General features: G+C 29.4%; 1 protein-coding gene across 1 annotated transcript; it reads left to right on the top strand.

The window, feature by feature from the left end:
• Window positions 1–45: 45 nt before the first annotated feature.
• LOC107440884 (solute carrier family 25 member 3) lies at window positions 46–13,004 on the top strand. Its single transcript, XM_043050950.1, has 8 exons — window positions 46–185; window positions 275–440; window positions 2,233–2,357; window positions 3,285–3,464; window positions 3,539–3,720; window positions 9,246–9,418; window positions 10,142–10,252; window positions 12,528–13,004. The coding sequence occupies exons 2-8, from the start codon at window positions 290–292 to the stop codon at window positions 12,689–12,691; spliced, it is 1,086 nt and encodes a 361-aa protein (XP_042906884.1). The 5' UTR covers window positions 46–185; window positions 275–289; the 3' UTR covers window positions 12,692–13,004.

Below are 13,004 nucleotides of genomic sequence, written 5' to 3' on the forward strand. Positions count from 1 at the left end.
TTAAATCAACTTCGAATGTATTATTCAGTTATAATATAAAAATTTAATAGCTTTATTCTGTTTTACTAATTGATGAAGTAAAACTATTTCTTAAATTTTAACTACAACTGTAATATTTCAACACCACCTGCGCCGCCTGTCTGACTTTTTCACTTTCTCTTTCTCTTGAAGTCCACTTGGCATTAGTAAGTAACTTTAGATTGTTCTTAATTATAAGTTGATAATTTCTTAACCGTTTGTTTTGTATTGAACTATTTGTATTTATTTTAATCAGGCTAAAAGCCCAATCATGTTTTCCTCACTCTTTGAAACTGCAAAAAATAGTCAACTTGTAACTCCAATTTTCGCCCGCTGTGAAGCAGCTCAAGGTGAAAGTCGGGCAGTTCAACCAACAAATTTTATTGTACCCAACAGAACTATCTCAGCCGCTGCTGCTGCTGGTGAGTTACATTTATTTTAGTGTTTATTAAATTTCTCTTCATATGTTCACTTCATTGGATTTGGGTAAATAATTATTTCCGAGTCCTGACTACCACTGATAGATAAGGCCGCTTATTGTTAACTAGCTGCACTAAATTAATATACTGTTTTGTAGTTTTAATTTCTTTTATTTCAGAGGTCTGAATATACCAGCTACTGCTTTTATTTTTTCATTCGTTATTAAGTTTTAGAAGAAAAAAAAATTGAATTTACAATTATTTTTAGGGTTCTAAAGATTAAGTTTATAAATTTTAGTCAGAATGTGATGTGCGTTTGTTTTCATGTAAAAGAATCGTTCTCATTTAGGGGATATTTCTGTATTGTGATCTGTGGCAGAATAAGCGCAAAGTCTTGGTTACTTCTGGGCAGTGGCCCACGAAAAATTTTAAATACAACACAGAAAAGGACCAACCTGGAAGGTGTTACTCTGGCCACTCCTGGGCAAACATCTATGTTATTTTTTTTAAAAGTTTGCAAGTAATCTATTTGGCACCTTGGTGATTGTAGTTGGCATGACAGATCACGATATGGAACTATCCCTGTCATTTAATTGTAGAACAACACTGTATTATGGCTCTGAAACAATGCTAAATAACCTAGTAAAAATTTTCTTAATACAAAGAAGCAATTACAAAATTTGAGTGCAATTAAATGAGAGTGAACTGATGGTGTTGCCTAAGTTAATTAAATTAAATTTTGTAGAGTTGAGTGTGAGACCTTTCTCACGGCAGAACCTGGTTAAAACCTGATTGGTGAAATATTAGTCTATAATGAAGGGAAAATTGCCGCATGATACCTATGCCATCAATCTCCAAATTCTAGCTGTAATTAGGCAATAGCATGCCAAAATTATCACAGAAGACCAACTTTAGGGGTATAACTTGCAGCAATTCTTTGGCAAATAACATTTTTTAAGCAAAGGAGTAGACAGTATTAAGTTTCACAAAAGGTCTAAGTATGATGAAAAGTCTTTCTGGTCATTAATGGTCTATTTTTATAACTTTAGAATGTCAATATTAGTTGGTATGCTTGTTAATTTCATAGAAATATGTTTACTAACATTACTTTATTATTTGATCAATTTTCAATTGCTACTTTCTGACCTGTTGATCTTTTGAATTCTTGATTGAATTGAATTCTTGAAAATCAAATCTCTATTCAAAATGTAAATTTTGCATTTCAAAAAACCTTATAAATTGAATAGGTACTTATACAGAAATATTTCAGGTGGTGGTACCATATGGGCGTTGAAAAATTCTTTTGACCCTGTTTCAGTAAAGTTATATATAAAATAGAACTTGCTTTTGCACATAACAGGCCAGGGGTCTGTGCAAGCCAAATTTACTACCATTTATCGGTACATTCACAAATCCAACTTTAGGAAAAACTGTAGTTTCACAAAATACTTTTTCTTAAAATTTAATTTTTGTATCCCATAAGAAACGATAAATCTATATTTTTATTGATTTTTAATATAATTTTTAATTTTCACAAATTATGTCTAAATTTTCAGAAAATAGGTACCTTTCAGAAAAACCTTGAGGCCCCTGCAAACAGGACTTACATTGATATTTAATTATATTTCAAAACTAATTTTGTATGGTACATATAATAAAATATTCTAAGTTCTTCTTTACTTATTGTTATTGTTTCTTTACTATCATTAATTATGTCACAGATCTGTTCATATTTATTTAATTTATGCTTTAAATTTTTATTTGTGCACATTTCACAATCTTTTAAAATTTTCAGAAGGAGACAGCTGTGAATATGGTAGTATGAAATATTATGCTCTTTGTGGCTTTGGAGGTATACTTAGTTGTGGTATTACTCACACTGCTGTAGTTCCATTAGATTTAGTCAAATGTCGAATCCAGGTATGAAACCATTTCTATTCCTACTTCTGCATTTTCAGAATTTTATATCTAGGTTTTAAAAAAAATTATCATAAATCATAAGACCTAAAATTTTAATTTCAGTCAAAGATTTGCAATGACATTCAAAGTGAATTGTAATGTTATAATCTTTTCTTGACATAAATTTGCATTTGTGTTTTAAAAAAACTTTTTTTAGAGTTTCATACCTACCAGCTTGTATGATTTTATCGTACAATGTATGGTGCATCTTAAGTTGTTTTATGAAGTCTATTACACCTTCTATTGTAACTTTAATTATTAAAAATGTGCAGCTGATTAGTCAAGAATTTGCAACCTTGATAATTAAACGCTGATTTCAAATCAAGTGTGGGAAGGATATACTTTGATTGGTGAAAGAAAGTAGTACTTGTTTCAAGAGAAATTTGATTAAAGAATGTACAATTGCATGATACAGATGCATAGTTTAAGGACTTGGTAAAGTATATCTATGACACGCAACACTCGTGAATGGTATTGAACACATTAATAATATTAATACTTCAATAAACATTTTTAAAATTGGACTTTTTGTCCTTTTTTATCAAACTTTGAAAGTCTTGTTCGACCTAAACATTTATTTATTTTAGTATTTTTTCCTCTAAATTTAAATGCATAACACAAATGTTTTATTATTATTATGTGTCACTTTTCCAAGAAATCTATTTTTTGGCCTACTCTAGTATATAACCATTTATTTTAATGCAAAGAAAAGCAAGAAGTTAGTTTGGACATTTTTGAGAAAATCTATATTTACATGGATGTTCTTTTTTAATTGTGTGTAGAAGGTTGACTTTCAAAAGTACTCAAAACGTAGTTACAAAATTAAGAACTCAAAGCTTTGTTTTTAGCCATGTTTGGGTAATGCCATTAAAAAAATTTTACTTTTAGACCAACCCTGCAAAATACAAAGGTATCTTCAATGGCTTTTCTGTTACGATCAAAGAAGATGGTATGCGAGGTCTTGGCAAAGGATGGGCACCTACTGCCATTGGTTATTCTCTACAAGGTTTAGGAAAATTTGGTTTCTATGAAGTTTTCAAGAAAATCTACAGTGGTATGCTCGGAGAAGTAAGTTTCATTTCTTTCTTTACTTAGTTTTTTAAACTAGTTTTAAGATTGGCTTTAACAAAGAAATATTTCAGGAACTCTCCTACACATGGAGAACTTCTCTCTACTTGGCTGCTAGTGCATCTGCAGAGTTCTTTGCAGATATTGCACTGTGCCCTATGGAAGCTTGCAAAGTTAGAATCCAGACTCAACCAGGATGCTCTCCCTTATTGCGTAAAGTTGCACCCGCAATTTACAGAGATGAAGGAATAATGGGGTAATATTTTGTGTGTCTATAATTAAACATTGTTAGATTAACTAGTTATTTTTATCGTTCATTAATAGATTTATTAATAAAGTATCATAAACAGTTATTAATTTTGAAAACACAGCATTTCTGCTGTTGTGAAAACACTGGACCTATTTAGATTAGAAATTAGCATTTTTTATACACAAAGCATAAATATTTCACTAATAAGTAAGAAAAGTTAAAATTTAATGGGTATTTATTTTAGTAGCTTTATAATGGTTACGGAAGGACAGAAAATATGGTAACAGAAAGAAAAAGTATGGCAATGAGGAACATTTATCTATAAACGGATTTAAATGTGTATTTTTAGAATCTTTAGAGTAAAACAAACAAATTTTAAGTTAGTATTTATATATATAAATGATATTGAAACAAAACCATTTTTTTAAAAAAAAAAAAAATTCTTTCCTAGTATGTGATCAGAATAGTGAAAACTATATGTTTAGAAATTGCAGAGTTTGAAATTAATTTTGATACAAAATATCAGATGTTTGCGAAAAAAAGTTTAAAATTGGAGAAATGGATTGCAGAAAAAGAAAAGTCTGTAGAGGGTGGAAAAAAGGGTTTGAAAGCTCAATTAAGGAATGTCTTCATCTTGAAGATTCAAATAAAAAATGAGAAAATCAAATGAAAAGTCTCTGGTTGTATAAGTAGAAAATTTTAATATTAGAATGCAAATTGGGGTCCAAGCTGTTCATTGACATCAACAAGAGATGGTTTTCACTTGTTACATTTGGTACGAACAAGAGAAAGAAACTGGATATACGTTTATAAGTGCTAACCCATTGCTGCTTCCGTGCTAGCCAATTTAAGCAAAAGTTACTTGTTTAGTAATTAGTCTTTACAAATTTGACATACACATTAAAACAAAATAGTGTGACAACTTGGAACTTTCACCTCAAGCCATAGAAAAGGGGCTTTAGATGGAATTATAAAACAAAGTGTAGGAAATCATCTTAGCTGGAAGGTTGGTCACAACTGTGGGATTTTCAAAAGTTGTTGCAAAAATACCCAAAATATCAAAGTGGCATTCATTTCAAAAGAAGAGATAGAGAGAATAAAAGAGAAATCAAAGACGATCTTACAGAAAGATGTAATATCAATTCTCTTCCTGACTCACACAACACTCACTGTTTGAAACCTGTAAGAAATTATAATATTGAATATAGCAGGGCTGATTGTGCTCCGGAAAAATCCGGAATTTTCACTAAGAGTGATCCGGAAGTTTCCGGAGNATTCATATATATATATAAACATTTATATGAAAATTATCATATTTGCCACCAACTTGACTGAATGGATGATGGTATATGACAATTAAGTCATTAACAAAATTTTAGTCATATTTTTGATGAATTTTTGTTCTTATTAGGCAACTATTTTCCTAGTTTTTGGCTACTATTTTCATGCTTTAGGCTACTAAAAGCAACTATTTTGTTCATTTTTTTTCTATGGCAACCCTGTAAATATATTAACGTAAGGAAAAAATATGGCAATGAGGAACATTTATCTTTAAACTGATTTAAATGCATATTTATAGAATCTTTAGAGTGAAACAAACAAATTTTAAGTTAGTATTCTTATATATAAATGATATTTGAACAGAACCTTTTTTTTTTTTTTTTTTNTTTTAATTTTTTTTTTTTTTTTTTTTTTTTTTTTTGTAATTCTTTGATGTGATCAGAATAGTGAAAACTATATGTTTGTTAACCAAAGTTTGAAATTAATTTTGATACAAAATATCAGATTTTTGCGAAAATTTTTTTTACATTGTTTAAAATGGGAGCAATGAATCGCAGAAAAGAAAAGTCTGTGGAGGAAAAGAAAGGATTTGAAAGCTCAATTAAAGAATGCCTTCATCTTAAAGATTCAAATAAAAAATAAGAAAATCAAATGAAAAGTCTCTGGTTGTATACGTAGAAAATTTTACTATTAGAATGCAAAATGAGGTCCGAGCTGTTCATTGACAACAAGAGATGGTTTTCACTTGTTACGTTTGGAACAAACAAGAGAAAGTGACTGTATATACGTTTATAAGTGATGAAATGGATCACAGAAACGTACCTGTTTCGGTGCTAACCAATTTAAGCAAAAATTACTTATTATTAATTAATCTTTACTAATTTGGAATTCACGTTAAATCAATATAGGATCTTTCTTGGATCTTTCACCTCAAGCCGTAGGAAAGAGGCTGTTGATGGAATTATAAGACACAGTGTAGGAAATTATCTTGTCTGGAAGGTGGGTCACAACTGCAGGACTTTCAAAAGTTACTGCAAGAATACCCAAAATTTCAAAGTGGCATTTATTTCAAAAAAAGGGATAACGAGAATAAAAGAGAAATCAAAGAAGATCTTACAGAAAAATGTAATGCCAATTCTCTTCCTGACACACACAACACTCACTGTTTGAAACCTGTAAGAAATTATGTTATTAAATATCGTGAGTTTTTTTTTCTTCTGAACTGGAAGGATTTCACTCTAAAAAGAGCAGATAAATTATTATAAATGTTACACAGAGAGCGTAGCGTTTTTAAAAAGTGTTTATTTTTTATTTTTGTTTTTTAAAAGCCCTTATAGGTGCTTTTTTCATTGGGTGTTTTTAAAAAGTGCTTAATTTTCCCTTTTTCAAAATGAGATTTTTCCTTTACTATGTTGATTTTTGCTTCGAATTATGCAAAAAGATACAATTCAGAGTGTTCTATTCGTTTTCACAATTAATTCAACTCCAATCTATTTCTGCATATTGTCAGTCCATAGTGTAAGAAAACGCCATTCGTTTTAGGTGATCCAAATTTGATTTTTGACAATAGTAAAAAACAATGCCAAAAGTTTTTTTTTTTTACCTGACGGTTAAAACAAGATAAAACTGTCAATTGTCAAAAGCTTTCCAACCCTGCCTAATTATATTTTTTTAAAGCGCTTAAAAAAAATAATTTATATCTTGAAAAGTGCTTAAAAGGTTCTTATTTTTTGTTGAATAATTTGACTTCGCACCCTGTTACAGGTGAAGGTATAGAAGAATCGAATACACCAAGCTATGAGAATATGCTAGAGAATGTAATTAACAGTTGGGCTATTTCTGTTAGTAGAATGGAAAGGAGGCATAAAAAAAAAAACTATGTTGAGCAGATGCTTCATATAGATGAATATATAGAAATATTCTGTTTGAGAAAGCATGATAATGAAGGAAGGATATTAATGTTTCCGGAGAAAGGAGATAAATGCTGGATTCACTTTGATCAAATTATGCAGAAACTAGAGAATCCTAAAATACTTCAGATAACTCTTATATAAGACTTCGTTGTAGATTTAAATTTTATAATGCCTTCGTAGCTAAATGAGGGATTGTTAATTGTAGGTTTAAATTTCAGAATGCCTTTCCAAGGTTCACACGGTCCTTAAAAATCCTTAACTGCTTAATTTTTATTTTGGAAAATAAGGGCCCTTAAAAGTACTCAATTTTTGTTCAAGGTTTTTAAGTCCTTAATTTTTTAGCATCACTATGGTTGATAGAAACAATTTTTTAGTTCAAATTTTTAAAACAAAATGGAGTTCTTTTATCGCATAGAATTAGATCATGCATTGAGGGTAAAGCATCTTAGAGAAACAAAAAATTAATGTGTGTTAAGGGGCGGGTACAAGCAGGAAGGAAACATGTCCTTTCATTAATATATTGGTTCTTTCATTAATATAGTCTACTCTATGAGAAGAGTGGAGCATTCTAAAAGAAAAGAATTGTGTGGACAATGGAAATATTGCACATGGAAGAGATAGCGCTCTTTTTGGGGGAGGGGGCAGTTTCAAGGTACCTAAGTAGAAGATGCACAGTAAACTTTAAAATTGACAGAATTCAAGAAAATCAGTTCAACTGGTAATGCATCTGCTTATAGGAATTAATAAGATGCTAAGAAAAGAAGTATCTTGAAGAAAATAGAAAATGGAAGAAAAAAGCAAACAAATTAACTGGAATCCATAACTAAAATTATTTCTTGAAATCTTGGTTTAACTTAATTTGTATATTTCAATGTGTAATAAGTGACTGTAAATTTATAGAAAGCATAACATTTTTTAAAATTCATGATTGTACTAAAAATTAAACAGATTCCTACGAAACAGGGTTTGAAAAATTTTAGCCCATCTCAAGAACCTGGGGTTTTTTCAAAAATAATTTTTTTCCCTCAGTAGTAAATAAGAAAGGATGATTTGCAAGCTCTTAATTTTTCAAAAAAGTCCTTAATTTTTCAAAAAAGTCCTTAAGTTTTCAAAAAAAGTCCTTAATTTCTTCAAAAAAAGTTCTCATGAGTGCTTAATTCTTGTTTTGTGGAAGGAAGAGTGGGAACCCTGCTTTTTAGCTATTATAAATTGAATTTTATAATTTGGAACTCTTTGTCCTTCTGTTACCATTAACAAGTACCTCACTTCTATGGTTAATACGGTTATGTTAAAGAAATACTGGTTAAAATACAACAATTGAATCTTTTATGTATTTTTCCAAAAAATTTTCTTTTTATTGCTTGGCTGAATTTTTATGAAAACTATCTGATAATCGTGTCAAAAAAATAATTTCCTTTACCATTTTTTAAATTTAATAAATTACCAAAATGGACAGCAAAACTCACGCAGGTGTTAATTGGAGGAAAAAATATTTTTTCTTCAGTTGGCAGCACTACTAACAAAGACTCACATCTGGAATTCTGTAGTAGTGTAGTTCCTAGTATTTTTCAAGATTTGATCATGCATTGTGTTTGCGCATGGTTCCAAATGGAAGAAAATCATAACAGATAATGAGAAGTGGGGCTTCCTTTACGATCCTGAAACAAAACGTCAGTAAAATGAATGAAAAGCGAAAACGTAACAAAAGGAAGATTTTTCTCTTGGACAAAAGCAAAGGGAAAGTGGTGTTGGAAGTGTTTTTTGAGTAAGAGGGAGTCATTTTCTACAAATTTTTTCCTGTGGGCCTAACTGACTTCAGACCTCACCTAGCACCAACAGGTTTTTAGCTATTTTTCGGCTGAAAATGATGTTGGAAGCACAGCATTTTGTTGGTTTCAGAGTATATGATCACAAATTTAACAAAACTACTGAAGAACCTCTTAAGAAAATGGATTCCTGGAATATATTGAACAGTTATATGAATGTTGAGATAAGTGTGTGGATGAGGGAGAATGTAATTAGAAGGCCAATAAAGTAAAATTATTATTCTATTTTTTAACAATTTGTAATTTACCTATTCTAGGAACTTTTTGAGGTGTGTATATATATTATAATTGTGTGTGTTTAGAATTGTCCTATCAAAATTCTTTTTTAAAAAGATTTACTTTATCTGTTTAAAAAAAGCCTGGTAATTAATTATTGAATATAATTTTCCATCTGGTTTAAAGTCATAGTATTTTATTGCAATTTAGTCCATTAAAAAATATTAAACTGTTGCCTGACCTTTAATTTTGTTTATGCTAATATTGAATTAAAGTGATGCATTTCCTAATTTAGATTCTATAAAGGAATATCTCCCTTGTGGATGCGACAGATTCCATACACCATGATGAAGTTTGCATGCTTTGAAAGAACTGTTGAGGCTATTTATAAACACATAGTACCAAAACCCAGAGATGAGTGTACTAAGTCTGAGCAGCTTATTGTTACTTTTGCTGCTGGATACATTGGTTAGTATCATTTTGTTATATTTGTAACGTGACTTTCTCTAAAGAAGACTATTCAAAAAAAGAAGAGAAAAACCAGATTTTTAAACATTGTAATAAATTGCTAACTACGCCACTGAGAATTGAGTGAATGTTATATCTCTTAGTTTTTCAAGTTTAACCATCTACTCTTAAGAGTTATTAACTAGTTACCTATTATATACTATTAGAAGAATTGTTCAGTTGACACATAAAATAGTATTCAGGGTGCGTAGCGTTTTTAAAAAGTGCTTAAAGGTGCTTATTTTTGATTTTCGTTTTTTAAAAGCCGTTAAAGGTGTTTTTTTATTCGGAGTTCTTAAAAAGTGCTTAATTTTCTTTTTTTAAAAAGAGATTTTTTCTTCGCCGCATCGATTGTTGTTCTAAATTACAAAAAATTTATTATTTTCAAAATTTTCTCTGCAATATTTATCAGAGACTAGTTATATCATCATGTTTATGTTAAATTTTATTGATTTTATGTTTATAAATTAAGTACTTTAAACGATAGAAAAAGTAATTTTTATTACTGCACAGATCCTAAGAATGAATTTTTTTTTTGGAGGGTAATTAAAAATATTTTTTGGGTGCTTGAAAAGTACTTAAAAGGTGCTTATTTTTTGGTTGAAAAACTGGCTACGCACCCTGGTATTGATTTGATGTCTTGTAAATTTATCATTCAATTTCTAAGAAATTTTTGTCTTGCAGCTGGTGTGTTCTGTGCTATTGTTTCACATCCTGCTGATACTGTGGTATCAAAACTTAATCAAGAAAAAGGCAGTACGGCCATTGAAGCAGCCAAGAAATTGGGCATGAAAGGTAATTTTATTTTTCTGCGCCTTATTACCTTTTTTTTTTTGTTTGTTTGTCCAATTGTGTTATGTGTTAATTTATACAAAAAGTGTCATTTTTTACATATTCCAAGCTTTCCTAAAAGTAGAAAAATAAAGATTTTGATTATTTTTCTTTACATTTATCTATATTCTATCATTTTATTGGGTATAATTTACATTTATTGTAATTACACTTACAAGGTGGCCACCCACCTGAAATTATTTGGGAATTTTGAATATTTTTCTTGGATTTTCTTTTACTAATTTTCTTACTTAAAATGATTTTATCCGTTATTCCCACTTTATTTTAGACTGAACTTTATTGCCAAACAGTTAAAATATCATTAATTTTTCTCGTAAAACTGCTGACCTAAAAATTTTAAAGATTTTCACCCGAAAAAATCAGGGTAATTTGAAACCTGAATTGAGTGACTGGCCTGATTTACAACTTTGCGAAATATGTTCTAAAATTTTGAATTTCTTGACATTAGCTATTAAAGAAATGAATGGGATCTTCCTTAACTGCTATTTGACATTTGGTGCCATTCTATATTTTTGCTTCCTTAAGTGGTCTTGTTTCTCCTGTTATTCAATTAAAAAAAAGTTTTTAGAAGAAAGCTTTATAGTGCTAATAAGTAAAATTTAGTCCTTCAGATTCTGCAAATTATGCTTAAACTTGTGTATCGTTTGCTATTCATGTCATGATTTACGAAACACAGCAATTCATTTTTAATTTGCAAGTCACCCAATGTGATATACAAGTTAAGGGATCTACAAGACCTGTTTCATGTGATTTTGATTTACATATAACAAATCACGATTCCTATGCTTACAATATAAAAATTATTTATAGTGGATATTTGCAGAGTTTCAAAAATTATGCTTTGTGATTTATTATTTTATTTTGAATAAAGAAAAAAAGCTTTGAGTTTTAGTTTATCAGTAAAATATTGCACTGTGATAGTTTTTTGTTTAAAATACAATACTGATGTTCTGAGGTTATATAACAGATATTGTGTTATTGAAATTGAATCAGATATACTAATTGGATATATTTTTATATTTTATCTAATTATGTGTACTTTCTATTAAAAATTGATGTAATAAGTTAAAAAGAAGTCTTCAGATTGAATATCTTTGCAATTACATATTAAATTCTATCAATATTTTATTATAATGCTTATGTAGTGTAATACAGTTTGCATAATGTTTTTTAAAGGTGCTTATTTCATAATTAATTCAACTTCATAATTAACTACAACCCATTTTGGCATACTATCGGTCCGGAAAGTATGAAAGCGACAGTCATTTTACATGATTGATGAAATCATTTTTTATGCTGTGTAATACAGTTTGCATAATGTTTTTTAAAGGTGCTTATTTCATAATTAATTGAACATTAATAATTAATTCATAATTAAATTTTGAATAAAATATTTTGCTGATCAGTTTTAAAAGTTGACAAGTATGCTAATTACATTTAGAAGTTTTTGGATAAGTTTTCAAAACTGAATTGCGGCAGCAATGTAACTATCAAACAATTTACATTGTTAGTTGTGGGCTACACATAATAAACAGTGCTACGACTATTAAACAATGTAAAACTGATGAATTTAATATATTTTTTTATCAACTAAGTATTGTCTGTAAAATTTACAATTTCTGCTTCAACATAATTTTAAAATCTGGTTGACATGTATTTTAGCATACTAGGTATGTCTTAGAAAAATTTTATTTTAGCTCCTTGAAAGTCATTGAGAAATCCTTGATTTTATTTATGTATGTATTATTTTATTTGAGTGAGAAACCTGAAAAAGTAACTTTTTTTTAAGCAGCTATCTCTCATACTATCCCTTGAAAATGTGCAAATACTTTTGAGCCGATATTAAAATCAATGACAAACCTGGCGGAAAAATTACTTGCACCCTCGTTGTACCAATATTCGCGAATTTTAGTTCAATAAGGGTTTGTAGGACCGTTATTTTTCCAATATTGGCCCTATATAGAATTATTCGATTCACCCGATATTTTACGGTAAATGTTATCCCTATATAGAATTGTCAGATTCACCCAATATTTTATATTCATTATTCAGCCAATATAGGCCATTTTAAGATCAAACATAAAAAATCTAGACATCCCAATGCCGGTTTCTCAGTGCCAATATTGAGGCTAATTGCAGTCACGGTAAAATTGCTGCTAGGGAAATCTTTTGTTTAATATTTATAAAGTTTTAAGTAAGATTTTCTTTTCTTTTCTAGGTTTATGGAAGGGATTGACTCCTAGAATAATTATGATTGGTACATTGACCGCATTGCAGTGGTTCATCTATGATGCAGTCAAAGTCTGGCTGAGATTGCCCAGACCTCCCCCACCCCAGATGCCAGAAAGCTTAAAACAGAAATTAGAAGCTCACCAAAAATAATCTGAATAGAATGTAATTAAAAAGGAATATTAATTTAAAATTCAATTCACCTTTCCAAAATGAAATTGTTCAAAAACTAGTATCGCAATATTTGTGTGTATAGTTTTTTTCCAACGTTTATACATTGTATTTTTAATCACGCTTAGAAGAGGTATATTTAAGATTGTAAAAAGTCTTTAGTTTTTAAAAGGTTCAATAAATTCATATCTTTTTTTTTTTTGTCATTCTACTCATTTTATACTTCATTGTTGATTGTGATCATGTCTGGCAATTCTCAATATCCATTGAGTTTAATAAATATTTATTCTGGAAA

This window comes from Parasteatoda tepidariorum, chromosome 2 (assembly GCF_043381705.1).
Source record: "Parasteatoda tepidariorum isolate YZ-2023 chromosome 2, CAS_Ptep_4.0, whole genome shotgun sequence".
Lineage (NCBI taxonomy): Eukaryota > Metazoa > Arthropoda > Arachnida > Araneae > Theridiidae > Parasteatoda > Parasteatoda tepidariorum.

Coding starts and splice junctions, on each gene's coding strand:
- LOC107440884 (XM_043050950.1), top strand. CDS start 290: ATGTTTTCCTCACTCTTTGAAACTGCAAAAAATAGTCAACTTGTAACT. Junction 3,465..3,538: donor ACAGTGGTATGCTCGGAGAA/GTAAGTTTCATT, acceptor GAAATATTTCAG/GAACTCTCCTACACATGGAG. Junction 9,419..10,141: donor TTTTGCTGCTGGATACATTG/GTTAGTATCATT, acceptor TTTGTCTTGCAG/CTGGTGTGTTCTGTGCTATT.